General features: G+C 39.8%; 2 protein-coding genes across 4 annotated transcripts; both read right to left on the reverse strand.

Annotated features, from left to right (window-relative positions):
• Positions 1 to 290: 290 nt before the first annotated feature.
• On the reverse strand, positions 291 to 12,962 carry impg2a (interphotoreceptor matrix proteoglycan 2a). Its single transcript, XM_079562654.1, has 21 exons — positions 12,847 to 12,962; positions 11,479 to 11,645; positions 11,379 to 11,404; positions 11,253 to 11,285; positions 10,731 to 10,774; positions 10,421 to 10,485; positions 10,189 to 10,344; positions 9,615 to 9,673; positions 9,493 to 9,513; positions 8,159 to 8,367; positions 7,593 to 7,636; positions 6,498 to 6,666; positions 5,190 to 6,016; positions 4,709 to 4,963; positions 4,341 to 4,560; positions 3,571 to 3,781; positions 3,042 to 3,230; positions 2,060 to 2,261; positions 1,762 to 1,841; positions 1,611 to 1,673; positions 291 to 1,501 (listed from the first exon to the last, which is right to left on the reverse strand). Exons 1-20 carry the CDS (start codon positions 12,890 to 12,892, stop codon positions 1,631 to 1,633), a joined length of 3,066 nt encoding a protein of 1,021 aa, XP_079418780.1. The 5' UTR covers positions 12,893 to 12,962; the 3' UTR covers positions 291 to 1,501; positions 1,611 to 1,630.
• A 1,362-nt stretch (positions 12,963 to 14,324) lies between these two features.
• Positions 14,325 to 21,880, reverse strand: LOC306967409 (sentrin-specific protease 7). Of its 3 annotated transcripts, XM_079562426.1 has the most exons (23): positions 21,718 to 21,880; positions 21,089 to 21,169; positions 20,891 to 20,950; positions 20,690 to 20,805; positions 19,168 to 19,386; positions 18,976 to 19,085; positions 18,792 to 18,892; positions 18,439 to 18,703; positions 18,240 to 18,352; positions 18,048 to 18,164; positions 17,922 to 17,955; positions 17,411 to 17,638; positions 16,720 to 17,120; positions 16,390 to 16,511; positions 16,002 to 16,118; positions 15,801 to 15,917; positions 15,618 to 15,713; positions 15,391 to 15,533; positions 15,262 to 15,317; positions 15,142 to 15,185; positions 14,993 to 15,061; positions 14,773 to 14,923; positions 14,325 to 14,686 (listed from the first exon to the last, which is right to left on the reverse strand). In XM_079562426.1, the coding sequence occupies exons 2-23, from the start codon at positions 21,143 to 21,145 to the stop codon at positions 14,549 to 14,551; spliced, it is 2,874 nt and encodes a 957-aa protein (XP_079418552.1). In that variant the 5' UTR covers positions 21,146 to 21,169; positions 21,718 to 21,880; the 3' UTR covers positions 14,325 to 14,548. The 3 variants fall into 3 exon arrangements, 2 of the variants coding, with proteins under 2 accessions (XP_079418552.1, XP_079418553.1); XM_079562427.1 differs by lacking the exon at positions 20,891 to 20,950; XR_013793187.1 differs by lacking the exon at positions 14,325 to 14,686 and having other exon boundaries at positions 14,887 to 14,923; positions 15,262 to 15,307; positions 15,380 to 15,533.
• Positions 21,881 to 25,225: the final 3,345 nt, after the last annotated feature.

Consider the following 25,225-nt stretch of genomic DNA (forward strand, 5'->3'; position numbering starts at 1 on the left):
CCATTGGCACAGACAAATCCTGGCACATGAGTGTGACGCAGGCCAATTACTGCTCCATGCTCTTTTAGAAACTGTCATGGCCACAGACGATCCTAATCCATACTCACCAAGTTTAATCTTCTTTGGATTATCCTTCTGGTGCTAAACACCTTGCACAGTGGAAGAAGCCAATATATCACTCAAAAGGAAAAAAACTACAATTGCATTTTATACAAAACAGTTTATTATTGTACAAGTATGACTGACAAACGGTGTATAAAAAAGGGATGAGAGCACATGTGTGACACATCCTTAAAATGCCTGTTCTCGTAAATGCATTTACATGACTGAGTTGAGATTATGAAAGAGTAAAAGTGTAGCTGAAGAACAACACACAGGTTGCACAAGGCATGACACCGTTTTGGCCAGTGTTTCCCTTTGTGTAGCGATCAGAAATGAAGCATGTAATGTAAACAAGGCGCTAAGATATTATCTACGCATCCGAGTTTGACCTTCAGAAACTGACCGACACGCCGGTCGCCAACACAGCCTCCTGCAGGCTGTAATGTGCTGCAGATGCGAGGATCCAAAGAAGACAAGGGAGGAACACGGCATAACAGAAAGAGAAAACATTCAGATTCTCAAGGTTGCAGCTTGAACCCCACTGTCATGGCCAGCACAGTCCTCAAAGGCCAGAGCGTTTTGGTCTTCTTGTAAGTTTTGACAAGCAGGCGGATTTTCCAAGAAAGCAAAAGTTGTTTACCATCTTTCCTGTCCTTTTAATTTTCTGCATTACATATGGCATCTGAATGCAGACGATTTGATCAGATCCATGAGCGGTTTGCCCCGAAGTATTTTTCCACTAGAATGTGTTTTCACTTATTTCTAAATCCCAGAGCTATAGACAGTTCATGCTCTCTGTCTTTCTGCCGTCACCACTTACTTTTGTTCCACTCTTTTAAAGGCTACTAATATTCTCAAACACATAACGCTTATAATCAAACTACCCGTTAAGAAAGCAGAAACAATGCCTGCACGGAAGAAACCCGGTATCGTCCACGAGACACAGACGTAACGTGGCTGTCATTGGCCTCCTCAAAAATGATATCTTCACAAATCTAGCACTAATCATGGATAAAAGTTCCTTAAAAATACCTGTAAGTGCTAATTTTAACGTGATCAATTGACTTATGTAGCACCATTGCCTCCATATCTCCAGAAAATGCTCTTTGAAAAGGCCTATACAGTATAAATATGTCAGTGCTAAAAAAAAAAGACATCTTCTACAACAATGTACAAATATTCACAGGTTTAAGTCCAGTATGTAAAGAACAAACTGCGCTATGTGTGAAAGTGATTCAAGTAGAAGGATGTGGTCCAGAATTCCTCTGAAAAGAAGATGTCCAGAATAGAGCAGCAAATGGTTCAGTAGTAGTCACAAACAGCTCACTTTCAAATGAAGGCACAGAGGAAAGAGGAAAGAGTCCAGAGGTATCCTGGCAGGAAGCATCGCAGGTTTCAACTGAGGGGAAAAAAAGAATCACAATTCAGTGTCATGGGGACATTTTTAAGATCTAAAACCTTGAATAACGATGGCACTTTTTTATTGTCAGATAAAAAAGAAAAAAAACCTTGTGTTGGTTCTGAGATTTCAAGTATGGGCAGACGAGCTTTCTCTCCGAGTATCGAGGACACTATAAGAAAAAAAGAAATGTGTTATTGTAAAACTCTCTACTATCTCAATCAAACTTCCTGTATTTATTTTGACTGAGCTTCACTTACGCTTGATGCTGCCGGACAAAGTCAGCAAACTGTCGGTCCTTGGAGTAAAGTTCAATAATACGAATCCGATCTTGGATTTCCTGTAAAAAGAAATATCAGAATAGAAATTAACATAATAATTTAGGTCTTGGCTTGTCTAGTTCAGAAGCACTGGGATTCTTGAAGATACAAACACAAGTAAGCGTCATGGTAACTCTTGCTTAGAAGGACAGAAGGTTAATGTTCCAGCACTGTTTAATTTAGTAAAAAGAAAGTGTAGCTTTTGTTTATTCTTTATTTAATTGAAAACTAAAAATACCTCTTTGGTGAGCTCGCTGTTCTCATAAATGTGCCGAATCTCCTCACTGCTGAAGTCCGTCGAGGCCTCAGCACTGGCGCTGCTGTACACCGGGACGTCCGGGTAGCGGCGGTAGTAATGACTGTACCCGGTGGTGGCTTCACTCTCGTACATGGGGTTGTACTTGGTGGCCCGCTCCATAGATGGCACACTCTCCACTTGACTAAGCAAGACAGAAGAGCAACTCCAGTAAGTAAGACTTGGGTGGGATTGGCAAAGTTACAAGCTGGCAGAGATTGTGGCTATACTTGTTGGCCTCTTAAACTTTTGTGACCTCCTTTTGTTTACGCCAAAGACAGACTATAAGATCACAGAGCGCATTGTCTTATAAAGTTGTTAAGCCTTATTCTGACCGGGACAACAGCACATTGGAGTCAGTAATTAGATCAGCAGACACGCAAGGTGGACACCCGCTGACAATACAAGTGCTGTACCGGTTTTAACATTGAATTATGAGCTATTTTATAGTGTATTGTTTTCCATGACAGAAAACACTGTCTATGCAAATACTATCCAAATGTCACCTCCTCTAAGACGATAAACATATATAATCTATTTATTTGCACAGCCTAGTATTATATATTTTTTATTTATAATACTTTATACAAACTGTATTTATTTGAAAGTTTTTTTATTTATAAGATAAGATATCTAAGAAGTGCACATAAGAAGCTAAGATACCTTTATTCTATTATTATTACTAGTTGCATATTTACTACCTTCTTTGAATGCATAAATGCATTAACTGCATAACTGCATTAACTTGCATAACTGTTCTAACAAGTTATCTTCCCCATTATGAGATCAAAAAAGTCATTATACATTTACAATTCTCCTTTTGAACATAAAAAAAGGATTATTTACAGAAATGGTATAGGTGTGGATAGTTCGAATTTTTACTACACATCAATTGAATAACATTACTTGCACAGGACATGCTCACCGTATTGGGTCCTCTGACTCATCCTTGTCGTACTGGTCTCGTAAAGTCCTGGCTAAGAAGAAAATGACTCCAGAGGCGACCAGCAGGAAGCCTGCCACAGACGCGATGGCGATTCCCACCACGAGCGGCTCAGACACATACTCCTCACAGTGTTCTCCTCTGTACCACCAGTTATCTCCAACGCGGCATCTACCATCGACACAGGTTGGTTAAACAAAACAAAAAAAGTTTATGCAATGCTGCATTTTTCTTATTCACAGTGGCATAAACCTGCTTTGATGAAATACACTTTCATCAAGTACAGCTTATTTCCACTATACAGAACGCAAATCTTTAGCTGAAATGTTATTAAAATATTACAATTATACTTCAATTAAATGTAAAACAGTGACTCATTCTCTACCTGTGATACATTACATGACTTATTGCAATAAGTGAGCAGTGCACAATACTGGCAGGTATTTTATTTATTGAGTCATCTTATATAAAGTAATGGCTCTGGGAGATTGTTACAGCTGCAGTCACGCACCTGCAGATGGCTCCTTGGCCAGGGATGATGTCACACTTGCCATCGTTGAGGCAGAAGTCGGTCTGCAGCTCACAAATGCTCTGACAGGGCAAGCCGTCCACACTGAAGTACCCGGCGTTACACACGCACTCTGCCTCCCCGGACCATTTGTTCACCTTACACTCCGCATACTCATTACAGGCCTGGAATTTACAGGGGTCTGCCTGGTCCCCTAAGAGCACAGAGCACATTTATAAAAGTTAAATAAGGAAACAAAATGAACTTGCTGCAATCACCAAATAAAGATGTGTCTGCTGAGGAGAATCAGCTACATTACAAAAGACCCTGGGGTGTGATACAGACATAATGTATTATGACTCTCAAAGATTTGAAGCATAGGTAAGATCCATGTTATTATGACTACTATCTGAGTGAGGCTTTTACGGTAGACTAAATATATTTAAACTGTGTCTTGTCAGGCCTGTAGCTGAGATCGAGCTAAAGAAAAGAAAGTGCTATCAAATAGTGTGACAGCTGTATAGACACTGTTTAAGTGTAGTTAATGACGCCAACTTGAATGTTGTCCAGAGAAGCCCTGATTATCTGATCCCAGCTGATGTGACCTGTGTTCACCTCTGTGGAGAGTCATTACAGACATCTCGCACCTGCTTTCCCCTGAACTCACTTGTCTAAGGTTGTTATAGTTGTAAAACAATACAATTCACTTTCTAAGACACATCTGGCAGTAGCTATTGGACACAGATTACATTAGTACATCACTGGGAACTAACCTGACTCCACATCCAGCGAGTATTTATCAATAGCCAAGTTCATAGTCTGGTAGGCTGTGTTACAGAAATCCTCCAGGATTAAATAGACTGTGGTGGTAGTCTCACGCGGCACCGGCTTGCCAAATTTCATTCTGCTGTTGACTACAATGCTGCCGTTCCTGAAGTTGAGGATCTCCAAGTTCTCAAAGTTACTCAGGTTGGACTGCAGGTAGGGTACAAGCTACAAAATATTCAGATATACCTTTAGCACATTAGAAATATAACAACACTGAAAGAATGTAATAATAATCATAGAATTTAAAATGGGTATGTTGGGCAATTAGAGGCTTAAAAACTTTATTTTTGGTAGATTAGCAGACAATGGTTACCAGTTCGAGAAATCGCTGCTCCAGTGCTTTGTACTCTGCAGAGCTTTTGTTGAAGAGATCCTCTGAGAAGATCATGTTGGTGACCCGCAGGCTGAAGAACACCATGAGAGCACGGCCTGGATTGGCTGGCATGGCGATACTAGAGTGATCTATCCCATGTCCATCAAAGGGTAACCCTGTGCTGCCCTCCTCTGTGTGCGTTATTACCACCTCAAAGCCCGGCTCTTCATCCAAGTCCACATCAGAGGCCTGAATCTGAGGGAGACAAACAAGTGTAGAGGTTTTCAAAGAAATAAGCAAGGCAAGATTGAGCAAAGCAAATTTAAGCAGAGGTTCCCAATTTCTTCAAAATAACCACGAGAACAACCAAGACTTCCACTTTTAAAACTCATGGCCATTTCAAATCAGTTGAAGCATACATAATAATAGGTATAAGTATGCTATAGTGCCACATGACTTGAGAGAATATTACATGACTTGCCTCCACAGTAGAAGTGATGATGATGTCAGGTTGCACATCTGAGGCAGGGTTGACTTCAGAGATACGTGTAAAAGGGGACTCTTTTTCAGGAGAAAGTGCCGTTGGCTGGGCTGAGTTGATTGGACCCGTCTCCTCCACATTGACCAGTATGATCCCATCCTCCGTAAGATCTTCTGTTGAGATCATAGGCGCCTCAGGGATGTCCTCAACTGACACTAAAGGCTCCTCTGTCTTCTCTTCAGTTACTGCTATTTCACTCTCCTCGAACGCAGCCTCATCAGGAGCAGGCACCACAACACTTGTGCTTTCCTCATCTTCAGGGGAGACGTCTTTTACAACATTCTCCACTGGGAGTTCTCCGACGGGCAGTAAAGCTACTTCTACCTCCTCAGGCTGCGTTGCCTCAAGGTCAACAACCTCCGGCACAGGAACAAGTGAAGCCAAGCCTTCCTCCTCAATGGTTTCAGTGGTGATAGTTGAGATTTCAAGCTTTGCCTCAACCTCGGATTCCAACATCTCTTCTAGATTGTGTTGCTCAAGAGCTGGGACATGCACCAAAGTTGGAACTATATCAGCCACCTTCACTTCTCCCATTTCCTCATCCTCAGTATCTACAGTGGCATCTGCAGTTTGAGCAGTCTCCTCAATAGGCGCTGTTTCTATTGGAGGAGTCCACACCAGGTCACCCAGGGGTTCTGGTTCTGATCCAGAGCCCTCAGTGTCCGGTGGCTGGGACAAAGTGATGATGTCAGGCTTTTGCATTGGAAGGCTTTCGATGTCCGGAGTCTGCACAGTGTCCTCCACCAACAGACCCTCCTCGACTACGCCTGGAAAAACAGATATGAGAGATAATTCTACTTTTCCAGCAGCTACCTCCAACGTCTACGGAAAATTCTCTAAATCGGTGGAAAGATTGAAGGGTAGCGCTTTACTTTACTGCACAGTAATGGCATGGTGATCTTATAGAAGTAGCATGGTACCGAATAGTGTAGATGTAGATGTAAATAATAGTAATCACATGGAAGTTATGATTATCACATGGAAACGGGACACATTCTTCAATTATTCTATGTTAATATGACTATTCCTAACCCTTACACTAACCCAATATAAAGAGTGTAAATTATCAGCAAACATTAAAAACATTTTCTTCATAGTGATAAGGAGACATGGCTGCAAAATGCATGGTCTCTCATTATCCCATTGTTATAATGCTATTTCCATGCTATTACAATATTGTACAGTTAAGTGCAACCAACAAGAGAACATTAAACGGACACAAAAATTAAATGGGGACATCATCCTTACTGCCAGATGCAGGTGCAGCAGTGGTCAGAAGAACATCAGGAGGCACCACAGCGCTCTCTTCTAGAACAACAACATCATTTCCTGTTGTAGCCACCGTGCTGATCTCAAAAGTCTCTGATGGGGGATTAACTTCCTCGATATCTTGAGCCTCTACGTCCTCTGACTCAACCTGCAGAGTAAATGAGATTTCAAATATTTCACAAACATTTTAATTGTAGGGATAAATGTGTTTATTACATGCATACACAATAAAAGTAAAGAACAGTCTGAGCGCAAGCCTGGCTTAACTGTTTACGACTCAAAACTTTGCTCAACGTGAAAGCTAATTTATCATATTTTCTCTCTCTCTCTCTCCGTCTCCATGTAGTTGATCTATAAACATCAAAATTAAAGTCTTGACTACTGGAAAAATAATTTGTAATGTTGATCCGTGCAACACCTCTCCAAATTATCACTGTATATACTGTATCTGCAAATGTTGACGTATGTTGTGGTAAAAATCAGTTCTACACTTTGCTCCAATTTCAGCCAAATTAGTCTGAAAGACTGAGGTAAACAGTAGCGGGCCAATTGCTTTGGTGGCACAGTTGCTCTGTGCTCGTGCCTATGAATCAATTATAGAAGAGGAGTTTGTAAAACTTTCCCAATTCATGTAATGAGTCCTATTAATCACAGTGGAGACTGAGCTGTAAGGCAAAGCCGCAGACAGCGTTGTTGCTATTCAAACTGTAATTACAAAGAAAGGGCCGAATCGAGCCACAAGTTAAAGAGTAAAACGATGCAGACAGATGATGGCGGTGGTGCTTGTTTGAATGAGCACATATGTGTAGTATCACTTCTCAGCTCACTCACTGCCTGGCAAACGGTAACCCATCCCCAAAATAGCAGTGGATTATTATGGCAAGAGTAATCCTGAAAGCCCCAGTTCATCCTCACTGGTGCACTCATCCCTACCTGCACTGGTCTGGTCTGTTCAGCATCAACAGCCATAACATAAGTTACCACAGCATCACTCTGGCTGCTGTCGGCTCTGCCTAAAGCGAAGTGATTTATGGAGAGCGGTTTCTGTTAGGATAGTTATAACATAGCACTCACCGTGGGCCCGTCTTCAGTGTTGACAGACTCTGGGACCTCAGACACTGTGGAACCAGCAATAGGAACAGATTAACACAAACTGACTACCTAAATGTGCCCAGTTGGCTTTGATTACGTCTATTCTAACATTACATGATTACATGATCGCTTATGATCACTTAATATCTGACCTCACATCAACCACTTCTACAAAGGCCAGAGCTGTATTGTAGCATCATAATTGGTTATCACAATAAAATGTATCTTTTCCAAGAAGAAACCTTGAATTTCGGTCACATTTGTTGTCCATATGAAAGTACATGAGCATGTTTACATGTGTCAGAACCCATATCTGAGCAGTAAGCATTGCACCAAACAGAGTATAAATTAAAAGACAGTGTATTTGTACACACAAGTACATACACACTGGATGCCAATATCAATAGATCAATCAAATCAAGAATTTAATTTAACATGAATATATCTGTTTAGATATATGTCCTCCAGTTGGAGCAATACCTTTAGGTTTACAGTGACAATTAAACAAAAGAATTAGACAATAGAGTACTTAAAATTACACGTCTTACCACTTTCCAGTTCTCCAAACTGCAAGGCTTCTGTCACCAGGTTTTTGACCTCGCTGATAGTGTACACCATCGTGGGCAGCTCCCTCATCATACTGTAAGCGCTCTCCACCCGATTGGACTGTAAAGTTAGATAGTCCAGTTGTTCATTGGTGACTCCTGCTCCAGCCACCACGATTGTGACTGCGTAGTGCACAAACACACCATCCAGCCTGAAAACAGTCACTCACTGGATTAGTCAAAAGCAACAAAAGCAACACATTTTTCTACTGTGACAATAAAATACACCTTAACCTTTGTTAAGTTAAGTTTATACCATTTGTGTTCAAACCAAAATGTCCAGTAGTAAAATGCAATAGACGAGCCTCTACATTTTAACATCCTTACATCTGCTTAAATACACACTGACAATGTCTTATAAAGGAGCAGCCCTCCAAAGAAGACAAAAAACACTTCGATGCTACTTTGATTTAACATCAGACTTAGAGCACTTGCAGATGACTAATGACTTGGGTGATTTAGTCCCACTTGGAACGCAGGCGCTCAACTGTATAGGCCAGAAAAAAGCAGAGTCAGCACGATGATCAATATCATCATAATAAACATGGAAACCTCAGGTTCTAGACATGGGAAAAAGCCATCTATCAGCATTTATTTGACGACTGGGAGTCCTCGACTCTGACCTACTTTGTAGGTTTTCTGGCTGAGCAATGACAGCATACAGTCGACCACAGTCAGAGGCAAATCCAGTTTTTCCTCTTTTGTTTCACTTACGTATGGCTATAAAGAACTATGGTCCAACTGTGCTTAGTGATCTGCATTTACCAGAAGCAGACACTTCTAACAATGCAGTTTATTGTCTTTACATTTTTACAACGTATTACAGAATGTGTTTGCTATATTTAATATGTTTTCTCTAATTTTGGCAATCAGGAAAACCATTATTTTTTAGCTCCCAAAGAAGAAAAGACCTCAGCCTCTCTTGCTTTTTTCCCTATTCCCCTTCTCCTGCGGCAGTCTGTGGAAAACCTAAAGCCACGATAATCGTCTCTGGGAAGGTGCATCTGGTCGCTCGGTTGGACCTGTCCTAATCTCACTTAGCAGTTGAGTGACCACTCTAATACCATTAACATAGGCAACTAGTGACACCTTCACACGTGCCCACATGAGCAGCGGAGGCGCGAGGACGGGGCCCGCAGAAAATCACACTACCCTGGATAAGCAAGGCCAGGTGTGGATCTGCGGGGTTAAGGGCAGGACATGATAGGGACAAGAAGGCAGTGAACTTTGGAACACTAATCAATGGCAATCTGTCACACTTAAGGCTTCAAACTTACCCCAGTGCATCTTTATGTGGTCTATTCAAAAGAAAGCAAAAAATACATATTGAAAAAATGTATTTTATGCTGTATCTATGTATCTACAGTATATATTAAAAATAATAATAATAATAATTTACCTAAAATCTATCACAGACACACTTTTAAATCCTGGTAAGTCCTCCAAAGCATCTTCTATCTGTAACAAAATAAAACAGGATATAAGCATCACAGTAATGACAAAATATGACCTATAATGCCTTCAAAATCATACCACTGAACACTATAAATATAAATCTTAAGATCTGGGGTCTACGCACTGAAGGCAGTTGACAAACAGTTTAGAGACAACCTATTTTATGCAATCTTGTAGACTAGTAAGACTTAGTCTGTCACACCAGATATAAACTTGTAGGAAGATTGCAGACTGCTGGTAAGCCAAAAGAAAATAAAAGTTTCATCTGTGATTACAAGGCACGTCACTCATTCATTATTGATAGTAGCCATACTTTGTTTCCTTTACTCCCAAGACGCATCATAAAACTGCTTCCAGACATTTTTTTTTTTTTTACCAAAACCATGTGCTCTTGGGACCACAGAATATAGTTAATCCGTCTATAAAACTCCCCAAGAACGAACTAACACTGCATCCATCTCTAGGCAATTAACCGGGATAGACAGGGAGCCAGGCAAAGTTTAAAAAGAATCAAGGACCTTTTCAGTAAGTTGCCGACTAAGTGTTTGATACGGAAGGCTGTCCGGGTTATTGAGCTCGTCGCTGAACATCTCCCCAGTCAAAAGGATGCTCAGCTCCACCACTTGCTCCAAGACGATGGGCGTAGGTGCCCCCAAAGCGATGTCATTGTCCAGCTGAGGCATAATGAAACGTCAGCCATATTTAAACAGATGGTGTTAAGTCAATTTCGGGGATGTGGGGTGGGCTTACCGGATTCTCCTCTGGCTCAAGGACAGTGACAACGTCCTCTACCTTTCTCTCTGTGTCATCCTTATCTGTAAATGGAAGTGCAAAAGGATTTCTCATTTAGTTCAGAGGCAGCTGTTTGTCTGCAGTGACATCTTGGGGAAAAAAATCAGACTACCATGATACTGTACTTACACATTTAAACATTTAACAAGACAACAAAAGAAAGAGATCCACAAAATAGTGGTTATAGGTTTAGGTTAGTCAGTCTAAATGACCAACCAAGAAAGTTACTGACAAAGCTACATCAACACTGGCCATAAGTGTTACTCACCACTAGGCTCAGAGGCGGACTGGCCGGTCTCCGGGGTTGGAGTGCTGTCAATGCAAGAATTTTAAGTCAATCAATTTTGTCCAACAGAGAATCCTTTGAAAATAATAATTAAATAGTTAGTGTCAAGTATTTGGATGCCTAACAATGCTATTACAATGTTACAATTTAAAAGGAACCATAGTTGAATAAAATGTCAGGAGTTATGAGGTTATTTTACTTTAGTTGCAGTAATGTGATGTGAAGTGTTGGTCAAAGTCATATTCTGTACAGTAACTTCTTGATTCAAGGTCAAAGGTGTCGCCCCAGCCTTGACTTGAATTGGAAGATGTCTGATCTCAAGCGTCTTTTCACTGTAAACAGGAGGTGTGTGCTTTCAGAAAGTATATATAAGAATGTTATGGTTTCTTATGGTTTCTTTTTAATTTTGTAACTGTAACAAATACGTAGAGCGCTCGGATATAGTATTATCCAAGTCAAAATCAAAGAATCCAGAGTATGAACAGGTAAGGTTGAAAACCTTACCTGCACATAGTTTGCCAGGACTTGGTGGGCTCACTACAGATGGTAGGAAAAATGACACAGCAAACACATATGTGACATGTATCAAAGCATCATAAGAATTTAAGAAAATAATATATCTGATATTACCTTTTCACACCTGTCAGTGTCATCTTCTGAAATTGAGAAAAGGGGAAGTGATCTTAAGGTCTTTTCCCCCAAATGAATACTTAATAGCAGTTGAACAAACCTTTTGAATCAGAGCTTGGTGTTCATCGGATTGGCTGAAGTAGTTGCCAATTTGTCGTGTTGTGATAGTGCCTTCCTGACACCTCTTCATCCAGCTTTCATACTCGACTTGCTCAGGGAGACGGTCCCAGAAGATTTTAAAAGCCTCCCAAATGGCCTCCTGGCAGACTGATCAAACGAAACGTTAGACATCAAATTCACAAATCTCACATGCAGTCTTGAGATGAATATGCCCAAACGGATGCAAGCCATTAGGAGAAACAAAGGCCTATAGTCACTGACTGCAGTGACATAACTGCTTTTCCTGAGTCAGTCGACTGGGCATCGGTCCAAAGTCAGCTTCCAGACATATGTTTAAAGCACTTTCCCTAATCAACACTGTCTCCATGTCCCCAGGGGCCCAATGGTCATTTTCAAATCCATCTTATGTAACAAATCTAAACATTTCACAATAGCAGACACCTTCTTCACTGTCTCAATCGAGCCTGAGTTACTCCACATCTCACCCACACCGCGATCTCTGCCTACTCACTCACGCTGCACCCTCCTCACTGATGAAAAACACATATGCATTACAGCTCCTGTTTCAAGCACTAAGCCATCCAAAGTTTTTTTTGTGCAAGCGTGGAACATTGAACATTTTGCAACACATCAAAAATATACACACACGCCTTTTAACGTATCCCTCTTAACACTAAAAAATGGCATTGTATTCACAGACAAAATGTGTATTGCTGACCACAAAGACATTCTAACAAAGCAGTTGTCTAGGTCCTAGACTCTAGAATCTAGACTACTTTGGGATCTTCTGAAACTGTTACATACAGTGAGAACTAGATGTTTACATACACTTTATTAAGACACATTTGCATTTTTTTCTCAGTGTCTGACATCACAAAGTCTTGATTTCAATCTAGTTGAAAAAGTATGGGCAAAGCTGAAAAGTCATGTGCACGCAAGGTGGCTACAAATTTATACACGAGTTCTGTTTGGAGGAATGGACCAAAATTCCTGCCAACTATTGTGAGAAGTTTGTAGAAGGACATCCAAAACGTTTGACCCAAGTTATACAGCTTAAAGGCAAAGCTACCAATTATTAACGTAATGTATGTAAAAATTTTGGTTTTGTAAACAGTAATATAAAACCGTGTAGAAAATTCTCATAGTCTCATTCTTCTAGCATTTAGCAAATAGACATCTTTTTTTCTATTATTATTATTATATTATTATTCATTTTAATTGACCTAAAAGGTAATTCTGCTTCCATGTCAGACAGTGAGGAAAAAAATGCAAATGTGTCTTTTTATAAAGTGTATGTAAACATCTGGTTCCTACTGTACATAATGTTACATATATAATTAGATCTTACCTCTTAGATTAAAATAATTGAGATGACTTGCAACAACTTGCTGCATCGATTCTTGAGCACACAGTCGGACACCACTTGGGAAAAGGATGCTACGTTTTCGGCGTACAGAAACCGCATGGGCTCCTTTGGTTTCCTTTACCGCCGATACATGAAAACTGCGATGATGCACACCATGATCTTGACTCTGGGGTATGCCTAGATAGCCCATAGAGGAACCCTCCAGAAGTGCATCTAGACAGAATGTTACACATAAGACAAACCAATGCAAGACGTCTTTTCATATCATGCAAATACGTACCTGTCTTCAAATCCACAGATAGGACGAAACAAGTTACCGGTATTAGAATAGGAATAAAAGCAAATCTCCACAGTAAAACAAACATGTTAAATCCGTGATGTATCGCAGATTTAGATCCAAAGACTGGGAAACGGATTCAGATGATGAGAGCCTCTTCTCAAGTCACAAGACATCAATGTGGATGCTTTAAAGGCTGGCATCGCTTGGCATTGTTCTGGAGTTAAAATTGATTTAGCACACAGCCAAAAATGGGCATAATTAACTCTAACAATCACATAGCGTCTTTCTGCCTCGTCTCTGCAGAGGTGTATCCCATGGTGTAAAACAGACAGCTTGCATCTCAGGTAAGGAAGCAGATGGCCATTGGAAGAGCTGGAGGATTTTTTAATGCTCTCTAATCTTGTTGAGCCTAAGCCTTTAACAGGAACTAACCAAGAAGTTACTAGGGCAACACTCGCGAGGGCGAGTTGATGTGCTGTACATTGACATCAATGGGAAAAGATGGCAAATTAAAAATGGGACTTTTATGACATTTATGTGTATTGGTACTGAGCAAACTGGTAAAGGTTTCTGGGTAAACTCATAAATCCATCTCACACATTATACTATTCTTAGCTTTCAGCACCAGACAATCCACCTGACGCTCACATGGACCCAGAAATAATAGTGATTATGGACAGGACTGGAGAAGTGCAGAGTTTAGCTGAGCGCCAGCACAAATCCTCTCAGGTTCACATAGCAGTGAGAGTCAAGGGCTTAAGAGTAGAGCTGACCTCTGACCCCAAGCCTCTTCAAATGTTATTGTGTTATTTAAAATAAAATTTAGTGGGAGTTTCTATTTTGCTTGAAAGAATAGCATAGATTAATATGGATATAATCAAGGGCGCATTTCTGCATAAAAAAAAGAGCTATTGGACAGTAAAAACCTATTGTATATTTCTTTAGCCAGTGCCTTTTGTTTTTCTCTCAATACTAAGTGTATGTAGGTCTGGAATAAGTATTTCACTCATGACTCAGTTTTTACATTTCCTCAACTTAAAATTACGTCACACAAGTTTTAAAAAAATAATATACTTTTGTTAACAATACTTGGGCTGACATGCCAAAAAGACAGTTGCATCATTGATTGTAGGTTTCATCTTCATTTTATTTGATAAATATCTAAAATAATGCTCTAATAAAAAACATATAAAAAGGGAACTGTACATTATGGCCTATGTAGTTTTTCCAAATTCAAACAAATGTTTGTTTTTTTCCACGTCATTTAGTGTTGTTTGTTTTAAAGGACAAAAAAAATACAACTTTGTTTGAAATGAAACATTTTCTGTTCACGGGTTGCTCTTCATGAGCAGATCTTTATAAAAGCCGCAGGAATGAGGACCACTGTGATGAATACAGGTGTCTCTATCTTTTAATGTCCATATTCTGAAGTCGATAGAGTTTGAGTACCAGATCTCTGATCTCCTCTCGTTTTCTTCGAACTTGATGTCGTGGGAACCAAAACTTCAAATGTAGAGGGAGGTCAAAGTGCACAACAGGGTCCTGCAAAAATGTATTTGAGTTAGATTTTTTTTACACAGCCTTTATATTTAAAATAGGGAACCAAAAACATTTAACCTAAAAGTTACCTTCAAAAAACTTTCAACATAATGCAATAAGTAAAGGCCACAGTCACTGCTGTTGTCCTGAAGAGGGACTTGACAATTTGAGCTTTCCATTTGGTCTGGTCCAAATTCCCGCAATGAGCCACGCCGTGCTTCCCACTCAGACTGCAGATACCTGATGACACGTGTGTAAATCAGAACATCTGTGTAAAGGTACTGATCATGACATTAAATAAGCACTTACTCTCGCATAAGCTTGAAGACCCGCTCATGAGGAGAACGCTTTAGGGAATCCATCACAAGAATGCACGGTCTACAGAGAAACAGTGATGAGACTAACTGCTGGTAACACTATTGTAATATTGAAGAATATGAACATGTGTGTGCACTCACCTCTTCAAAGTAGTCTTTCTCTGACAAGTCTGCTCAGTGCAATTCTGAACAACATACAGCAAACCTGTTAGCACCCAAATAACAACAGAAACAATCATGTTCTCAGCTACACACTCTTACCACGGAACCAGACCCGGGATCTTTCAGAGCATCTTCTTTTTTTAGACTTGAAAGACCTACGCAATGCCAATGTTTGGTCATACACAATAAAATAATATTTCAATGATAAATGACAAACTACAAACGTACCCATCTCTGTGGTTTCACTTGTGTTGACTGTATCTGCATTTGGGCTTTCAGATCCTTGCACCTCATCCTGATTCTGAGACAATGATTCGGTTTTTGGCTCCTCCAATCCAGGAAAACAAATAACGACTAAATACCAATGTGCCCTAAAAAGTGAAAATCAGTGTTAAATGTATTAGTTTTAGGCATAATTGATTGATAGCAGTGCACTTTTTAATTAATCGACTTACTCCTGATTTACGGGTACAAAAATAAAGTCCTTTGAGAAGATGTCTACATGGCGCGTCCATGTCCTAACACGCTGGTACCGTTTTTGTCTTTGACATCTTGATAAAGAAAAGAAAAGAAAAAATGAATTGAAATGCTTTTTTTTTACTTTAACAAACATTATACATATAAATAACTTGACTTACGATTCATTATTGCCGCCTTCGCTGGCGTTATCCCTCCGGGTTAACTGTTTGTAGAAAAAGCTGCTAAAGATGTGTGTGCGTTGAAACACAGTCTTGGAGGCATTTTGAAGAAGGTATCTAGAAAGAATTAATGATGAATTAATAATAGCAAACTTAGTGAACGACTAACAAAAGCTTTAGAGTTTTTACAATAGGTCTTACTTGAGGTAAAAGTCGATAATGACATCATTGAGATACTGGCCAATGTCAAGGCACTGAAGGTCCTCCATTGTGACTGTGATTCCACCTTTCAACGGCGGTGGAGGAAACTGGATCAACCTGAACAGATGAAACAGAGTCTGCCAGTGAGAGGACGTTCATGTGCCATTTTCTCGCATGCATCTACTTCTGGGTTTTAAGAGCTGCAAAGTTTTAAATGCTGACTCTCCTCTACTATTTCTCTGTAATGTCTATATGTTGCTACCTGAGAGCAATGTTCAGAAACAGAAAATACACAATAAGGACTTTTAAATCACTATTTGTTCTTATGACTTGGGTATTGCAAAAGTAGTGGTGACTCTTTTGTACCAAATTGAAAGCAGACACAGACCTGCGGGCTAGTCCCTGATGCTTATATTTGGCCCAGCTGGAGTCGGCTTTACACATAGTCACAGAATAAGAGTCTTCCAGTCGCTGATGGCACAAGGTGTATGCAGGCTCAGTGACGGTCTTCTGCAAAGAGAAAGATAGCCAAAACTAAAAACATGTACAATAGGCCTGTGTGAATAAGTTTGTTTGCATGTGCGACTGGGACAACAGATAGAAATTGGCCCATGGCTACGATCCAGCGTGGTGTGTTTACATGCATAAGTCCCATGCACTGTTCAAACCAAATCAACAACAAAACATCATCTACATGCCAATTATTCTGTTAACAAACCTCAGAGGAGAGATTAGGATTTTCTTTAGGCTGGTCTGCTTCTTCTTGTGTTGGCTTTTCACATTCTGGCTCCTTAACTGGCTCCAAAACGGCCTCTTTGGCCGGTTCAATGTCTGGATCATTGTTTGTAGTGCTTTCACGTTCAATGTCAGTGACTGTGCAGTCACCTTTTTGCTCTAGAAACTGAAGCAAGTGATGATCCAGTCCACTTGATTTAATAAGTTCCCAACTCTCCTCCAAAGACAGAAGTGGGCCAATGACTGCCTGATCATAGTCCTCTATGGCTTTTTGTTGAGTAAGAGAGTTGAGACAGTCCATGTCCAGGAGGGAACGCAAAAAAGCCCCCTCTATACCCTCTAAAGACTCTTGTAGAAAGATCAAGATGAATGGGCTAGGTTTTCCTGTAAAAACAGTAGAATAATAACAAATAGGTTCAATATTTATGATGGAACTACTTTAACCTAACACTACTACTGACCAAACTCTGTCTGATTATAGATTAATAAGTATTAGTTCTGCCTAATCAACACAAGGCAGCTTCTTCCTCGATCCCATTCCACCCCAAAAGACCACAGATTGCTTCTCGTCAAAGTGAATAATAAAAGAATTTTATGTTCATTCTGATGTAATTGGTTAATTTTGCATCCATATGGTAAATTCCCTTTAAAGAAGAGACATGTAGAAATCTTACCAGTGCTTAAAGGACTGTCCTGTTTATCGCACAGTTCAGTGAGGTCATACTGTACACCCTCTGCTGCAGCCTCTGACACACAGCACAACAGTCCAGCAGCAGGTAACAATGCTTTGTTTCCATCAGAAAAACATTTCAAAGTTGCCAGCTCATGCTTTTCCCAGACACTGTACCGCTTTAGCTGTTTGCGCTCAAGTGTTAGCATTAAATCCATTTCTTCACTGGTATCTAAAGAAAACACAAAAAGTAACTTAATTCACATTTTTTGATCAGATTACAAAGGAGACTATTTTTGAACAGGGAAACAATCAGATCTAATGAGATAAGTGTCTTTAATTCTCCGCAGTGGAGATTTCACTCAGAGGTGAAAGTTTACAAGAAAAAATAGACCAGTAAGCTGGAAGCACAGGAGGAGGACAGACACACGGCGGATGAAAACAAGCAGGAAGAGGTCAGAGTTCATCTGGCCCCTGATAGATGAATATGATCTACCACATATCTGTGCACTTACCTTTTAATGGTATAATTATATTTTCATCAGTTATCTAAATGAAAAGACAAATAATATAAGAAATCTAAATCACCAATTTTGTTGTTTTTTGTTTGTAGGTACAACCATTTATGTAGTAGAACATACCAGGATGTCCCCGTTTGCCTTTGCTTGGTACGGTCCACAATGTAGGGATGTAAAGGACAAGTACAAACAAGTTTCTTTCATTGAATCACACTGATCATTCACAGGTAGCTGAAACACCTAAAAACACACAAAATAGGCCTTTGAGCAATACAAATTCAAGAACATGAGGTTGAACAATAATGTACAGCCTACCTGCATATCCTCTACAGCTTTTGGCTTCTCTTGGGGGGACAAGGGCTTCTGTGAGATAGGTTTCAGATTCTCCATTTTTTCTCCACCGTCTTCTTCATCACTGGAAAGAACAACTGAAATACAGGCATGATTTGAGTGATTTATGCAACTGATTTATGTATGCTAAAGGCAAATACACTTTTATTGAATCAAGTCTTACTAGGATCAGCTGTGTCAGTGGTTTCACCATTATCCTCTGGCACAGGCGTTGTGATTTCTGCATTTGCTACATCTCCTCCCACAGTAAACTGCACAATACCAGTATCGGTGTTTTTCGAATCCTTGTCATCTGCTTCTTTCTCTGGAAAAAGGGTGGGTTCTCCATCCATATTCACAACTCCAGAGAGGCGCAACACACTCGCCCTGGGGCGTTTGGGGCTGTCTGTTTCAGGACTCTCTGAACATGTGTCATTTGTTTTCCTTTTCTGTAAAAACATAACAAGATGTGAATGTAAAAATCTTTGAAATTACAAACAATTATCAAAGAAAAGGGAGGCTCTCAGCACATCTGACCTGCTGATTTGTCTTTTTTGGTTCCTTCAATGTCTCTTTGGCCTTACATTTAGATAAACTGCAATGATTTTCTTGTTCCCAACTCAGTGACAATCCACAATCTAAGTTTAAATGAAAAAAAACATTACTAGTTCTAATTGATAATATTGTGACCAAAAATACAGTATCAAGTCTGTTTGCTTACCAAGTTCAACCTTCCCATTTTCACCAGATACCACGTCATCGTCATCATCTTCTTCTTGGCTATCCTCCTCCTTCTCAACGTGTGCCTTTTTTGAAGATCTTGGACTTGATCTAAATTATGTAACATTACGACATACAGACACGTTTATTGCTTGCGAGACCTTTTTCCCATCAATTATTACAGTTGTCCTACCGAGATGTGTTGGGACTCTGCTTGATCTTAGGTGGTGGACTCTTGCTTTGCAAATTTGTGTTCTTTGTTTGACTGGACCGCCTGTCCCTGGAGACTATGGGGGGATCTTTGCCACGACTTCTCCTCTCCTTCCCATTTGGGCGCCGTTTTATCTTCTCCATGTAAACCTTGCCCGCGTCAGTCTTCAGGACATCTGTCAGAATCAGACGGGGCTTCCTCCTGTTGGATCAAACAGGCACTTAACACACGGCAGCATCAAGGCCGTCAAACTGTGCAGCAGCTGAAATTGGGAGTGGCCATGTTATGTGGTGCAGATAAGCACTTTCTGGAGTAGGCATGATAAGAGCCTTTCTAGTAGCTTCAGTCCCAGTACAGCAGCTGATTTGTGTAAAAATGGCTCCACCTTGTGAAGACTTTGCATAGCACACCATTATAATGAACAGTAACATTACAGTATTCCCTCGCGGGGGTTACATTCTAAAAAAAGGTGAAAGGTGAACCGCGTTATAGCGAGGAATCTTTAATTCACAATAAACTCATGGCCAGGACTTAACAATAGCATTTTTACTCACTGAAACTTTGTGGCTTATCTTTTTCAAACTTTACTGACCTAGAAGGGTTTTGTAAGATTGTACTCTCTTTATAGCCTTTTGGCAATAAGTTAACTCTGGACAGGAATTTATCAAAAATATGGTTTTCAAGCATATTTTGAGGGATTTTTTTTAAAGCAGTACTAAGTAACTTGTTTACCTTAATAAATAATTTCTATAATAATAATAATAATAATTATTATTATTATTATTATAATTAGTCTCTCTGGAGGTAATACAAGTGTTGATGGGATGATTTGGGGTCTTTCACCTCTCCCTGGTGTCTCTGGCCAGAAAACCACCCTTGCTGCTTTGCCTGCACCGGGTCAGAGGTGCAATACACACCAATAGAATCACGAAGGAGAAGCTAACAGGCTAACGGGCAAAGCTAGCTGTGGGCTAGCGCCACTTAAACAGTATTTACAGCCAAGGTTGAGTGAAAAAAATGATCTCCATTGTGTAATTGGATATACAATATCCCTCTCTCCCTTTGTCTTTTCTTTTCAGCAAACTATTTACTCTCAAGGACAATTAATGAGTAAAAAACTGCAACATGCTACGACATCTGCAGTGGCACTTATGGCCTCTAGGGGCATGAGTTACTTGAGTACTGCTTCAATCTGCTACATATGAAACAGGCAACCACAACTCATTACAGTAGGACGGTACCATCTGTATAAAAGTATGTATAAAATCCAGCTCGCTGAAGTGGCTATTTGGATTAAATGTGTAAAAACCAAGCCCAAGCCCAAGACAAATTTCCTCATTGAGGACAATAAAGTTTATCCATCCATCCATCCATCCAAAAATAAATAAATCTACCACCATTTCCCATTCATGTCGTGTCCTAGAAATATCAACATTTTTAAATTGGAACTAATCTAACAATAACAAACAACATATTGTTTGGCTACTAATTAAAGTGTACTTACACTGCCAATCCCAACCTAACCATAGCTGCATGGTTATGATCAAACATCACTGCTCCATTTTTGTGTCGTGAATCACGTCGTCTGGACTTATGGCCGGCAATTGCAGTCCAGGAAACCTTATAAAAGAAAAAGTAACAAGTATGTTATAAACAGTCGGGCACAAGAATGATCTGCTGTAATTGAGCAGATGAGTCAGTTCACCTGTTGTTCAAATCTTTCACACTCAAGGTATGATGTGGGGATTCTGAGTGGGTTCTCTATCTAATGTTGACAATGAATGAGTGTTAGTTATGACCATGTTAAATATATGAAAACAATAAATGCAAGATGAAACAAGTCACATAATGCTGTAAGAGTTTAATATTCGTTGAGAAGAGCATGTGTAATCTGGGCACTCACTAATTTGTCCTTCTCAAGAGCAAATGGAATGGTTAAGGCTCGTTTTCTCTCCATCATGGTCCTCAGTGTGCAAACCCTAACCTGTAAAAATACATAAATACATTTTTAAAATAACTAATGATGTCTTAAAATAGGAGAAAGTAATAGTCGACAGGGTCATAATCGCAATAGCAACAGGTATTAGGGATTGAAATGCTTCTATAAAAAAATAAAAAAATATGTCACCAATTTCTTAAGTCGTATTATAGCTTAAAAAACAACAACAATATAGTCAAGGGTAACCCTGCATCATGAGTTTTAATATTATGATCCGCTACTAGTGGGTGCGTAACTAAAAAAAAACACAACATAACAAAAACAATGCCTCTGGGAAAGGGGGCAATGAGTCCCCGTGTAAAAACAAAACAAAACACTCAACAATCCAGGAGCAAATCGCTTCGGAGATAGGTGTGCAAAAACTTTAAAGTTCAACTCATAAAGACACATAATTTATCAGGACAGTAAGTAGTAAGTAGTAAGTAGAATATAAAAACGAAAGTAGCCCATTACATGTTAGCCTGTTAGCACACAGCTAGCCATCAATGCTAGATGTTCAAAAATACTTGTATAAACTTGGAGAGAAAACTTACGTTGAATTTGGGCTGCTTGTGCTCTTAACAAGGCGAAGAAGCAAACTTATAATCTCAAGGTTTCTTTATAGGAAAGCCATGCAGTGCGCCAAATGCAATTGTGCTCGATTAAAACATGGTTGAGCTGCAGGCTCTTCTTTTTGAGTTATAGTCGACGAGTACCGTACTGCTGTACTGCTGCCATCTACCGGGCAATATAGTCAGCGCAAAAAGAGTGTGTTTATGCCTACTTCATCTTTCGGATGGCCAAATGCCTGCAAATAAAGATCAAAGCATTGTAAACGGTGCTGTTTACAGCTTGGTTTAAATGTCGCAAAGTCCAACGTCCAATATTGTGACAATATTCAAATTGATAGGCTATGCTTTATATTGGTTAAATGAAAGGACTTTCAGCCAAACAAAAAGCAAAAAAACAGGCAGGTTCAACATTTGTAGATTTTTTATTTGTATATTTGTTTCCAAAACTGTGTCTCTCCCACTGAGTTGTACAGACTTCTGACCTCCAGATGAAAATATTACACTAGCTACATGACACTCTAAGAGTGGTTCCCAAAGTAGGGACGGAATTGGGGAAATGTGGGTCGCAAGATGATTTTGAGACTGTTTTTTTTTTTTTCATTTCTGATATTTAATTTGATATCTTTGAATGAAAATGGCGTATTTTAATGAAATTAAGCCAAATATCGAAATACAGCAGCCAAACTGCTGGGATGGCAGGATGGGCCCAGAGCTTTGCCTGGTCAGAGGTCATAAGTGATATTGTTTGAGCTAATTAAAAGGTTAAAAATCATCAAATATGACTGTGAAAGGAGCATAAAACTCAAATTTATGTTTATTTGTTTCAAATAAATGCTTATTGGCCATTTTTTATACATTTGAGGGGCACAGTTTTCAAAGGTATCCATTAATTAACATAAAGAATATCCACCCATCCATTTTCTTCCACTTTATCCGAGGCCGGGTCGTGGAGGCAGCAGCCTGAGCAGCGATGCCCAGACTTCACTATACACACATCCTCCAACTGTCCTGGGGTGACACCAGGCCAGCTCAGAGACATGGTCCCTCCAGCGTACTACTACTTAGTAGTAGTAGTAGAAGGAGAAGAAGAAGAAGAAGAAGAAGAAGAAGAAGAAGAAGAAGAAGAAGAAGAAGAAGAAGAAGATCTTTACTTCCCAAAGGAGATGACCAGGCGGCACCTGAAACAGATGCCTGAGCCGCCTCAGCTGGCTCCGCTCGACGTGAAGGAGCAGCGGTTCTACTTCGAGCTCCTCCTAGGTGACAGAGCCCCTCACTATATCTCTGAGGTAGCCTACGCCCAGCCACCCTGCGAAGGAAACTCATTGCGGTCTGATCTTGTCCTTTCGGTCATTACCCAAATCTCCCAAATTACCCAAATAGGGTATATTCTAAAATATATAGGCTATCATAAATATTTACATAAACTAGCCTTTATGCTCTGACCACAGAGTGTAAATCAACCGGTAAAGTGATAGCTTTGGTGGCTAGGGACTCGGGCCTGGCATCCAGAATGATACCCGTCTGTATATTTTATACATGGGATATCTGATTATTTGCACTCACATGTTGTTCGCGAGCAGCGTTACTCTTGGGATGCGGAAGTCTCCTATGACATTCTGTGGGGACGACAGTGGCACAGTTGGTAGCGCTTGTCATCTCATGATCGAAAGGTCGGGGGTTCGAATCCCGGCTCCTGCCTGTGCATACTGTTGTTGTGTCCTTTGGCAAGACACTTCCTCCAGTGTCTGCGTACTTTGGAGTGTGAATGGGTGACTGATGACCTTAGATCTGACCAATAAAACAATCATTAATATCTCAAAAACGATAACAGCACAAACAAAGATTTTTACAGCACAAAACAAAGTATCTGTATCAATTTAACACATTATTCCACAGATATCATCATGTAGCCTAAATGAAATATAGCCTATTTGCAGAGGAACATCGCCATATTAACACGTCCCTTTGATGACATTCATTATACCTGGTGCATATTCCCTCTAGGTATCCCAGTGTGATCACTTAGAGTAATGACCGCAGAGCAATCCAGAACCAGAACTAAAGCAAAAACAAATGCAGGATTGGTTTGTCTGTAGAAATGTTATTGTCGAATTCACTATTTGAAAGCTGTAACCTAAATGCTGAATTTCTTCATTTTGTATTTAAATGCATAAATCATATAACCTTTTTTTGATGACTTATTCGCTCAGTCAAATTCAGTGACTATATGACAAACCCAGTGATATGAAAAGCTATTGAGCTGGTCTGTCCTGTGAGCGTCATATAGGGAGGCAATCATTTACACAATACATCATGAAAGAGTACAATACTAACTGCACTTTATGGCCATAGGGAGAGTACAAGGCCAGTTAGAGAGGAGTGCAATACTGTTTTTGAAGATTTTTGGGAGATGGGAAGGTGCATTAACTAACTTGTGTAATATGTGCAAAACCTTTTCCTTTAAATACACAGCGCTCTGGTTGTAAGATGAACTATGGAGATATGAGAAATCCTTGCCCTTTGCCGTGACTTGTTGTCTTGGTGCCTTTGATGCCCAGAAATTGTTTCTTGTTTTGGGACACGATAAATCGATATTAGATCTAAACTTCAGAGAACTGCCCTCACCAAGAGTAGAATGTACTCTGGATTGTCTTGTCATCAAATAGGCAAAGTGATCTTGGTTAAATCAGGAAAAATGTATAAATTAGTGAAAACCGCTCAAATCAAGATAAATCTTCTCAATTCAAGTCATTTAAAGAAGTGCTTGATATTTACTTTTTGTAGTGTAGAAACATTTGATTGGAATCTGTAGGATCTAGTAATAAGACGGTTGTGCCACTTTCTTGCACACGGTATCACTATTATATTGTTTTATACCATGAGTGAGGTGCTGCATGGCCTTTGTAACACACACACACACAAATCAATCTCTCTATGGAGAAGAAGACAAAGGATTGTGGTGGATTTCAGGAGTTTAGAATGCTCCTCTGACCGTCAATGGTTCTTCTGTGCTAAGGATGGGCAACACTAAGTTGTAAGCAGAAAATCTATGCTGGTCAAGATAGAAACTGAGAAGCGCCAGAGTCCAATATTATGCCGTGCACCTTCTGCAGAGAGATGAAGAGTCCAAGCTGTTTTTGCATCACATCATACTGTAAGAATCTCCAGTGTAATTGAGTTGAAAAGACTGGAGTCCAAAATATTACAGAAAAACGTGAGTGCATCAGTAGATCCGAAAAAGTAGGCTCAGGTGCTCTTCAGAGATCAGGTATCAAACTTGATAAACAAAGGAAAAAGAAGATCTGAGGCACTCTGACTTACAAATTAAAAGTCCTTTAAAATATTTCCGTTTCCATCTCTCTATTAGTGTTAAATCTATAATTAAGCCTATTTTGCTTTTATTGTTTTTGCCACCAGCATAGTTGACTAGTTGGTTAATTATGTCTTCAAATCATGATAAAAATATAGCAATACATATAATATAAAAAAT

The sequence above is a fragment of the Gobius niger genome (genome assembly GCF_951799975.1).
Source record: "Gobius niger genome assembly, chromosome: 9".
NCBI lineage: Eukaryota > Metazoa > Chordata > Actinopteri > Gobiiformes > Gobiidae > Gobius > Gobius niger.

Bases quoted from the DNA above. Each gene is read 5' to 3' on its own strand.
- LOC306967409 (XM_079562426.1), bottom strand. From the start codon at position 21,145: ATGATGGAGAGAAAACGAGCCTTAACCATTCCATTTGCTCTTGAGAAG. The intron at 17,639-17,921 runs GTAAGTGCACAG...TGTTTTCTTTAG, and splicing joins TATAATTATACCATTAAAAG to ATACCAGTGAAGAAATGGAT. The intron at 17,121-17,410 runs GTAAGATTTCTA...CTGTTTTTACAG, and splicing joins GGACAGTCCTTTAAGCACTG to GAAAACCTAGCCCATTCATC.
- impg2a (XM_079562654.1), bottom strand. From the start codon at position 12,892: ATGCAGCAAGTTGTTGCAAGTCATCTCAATTATTTTAATCTAAGAG. The intron at 10,345-10,420 runs GTAAGCCCACCC...ATTATGCCTCAG, and splicing joins TTGAGCCAGAGGAGAATCCG to CTGGACAATGACATCGCTTT. The intron at 1,674-1,761 runs GTAAGTGAAGCT...TTTTTCTTATAG, and splicing joins TTTGTCCGGCAGCATCAAGC to TGTCCTCGATACTCGGAGAG.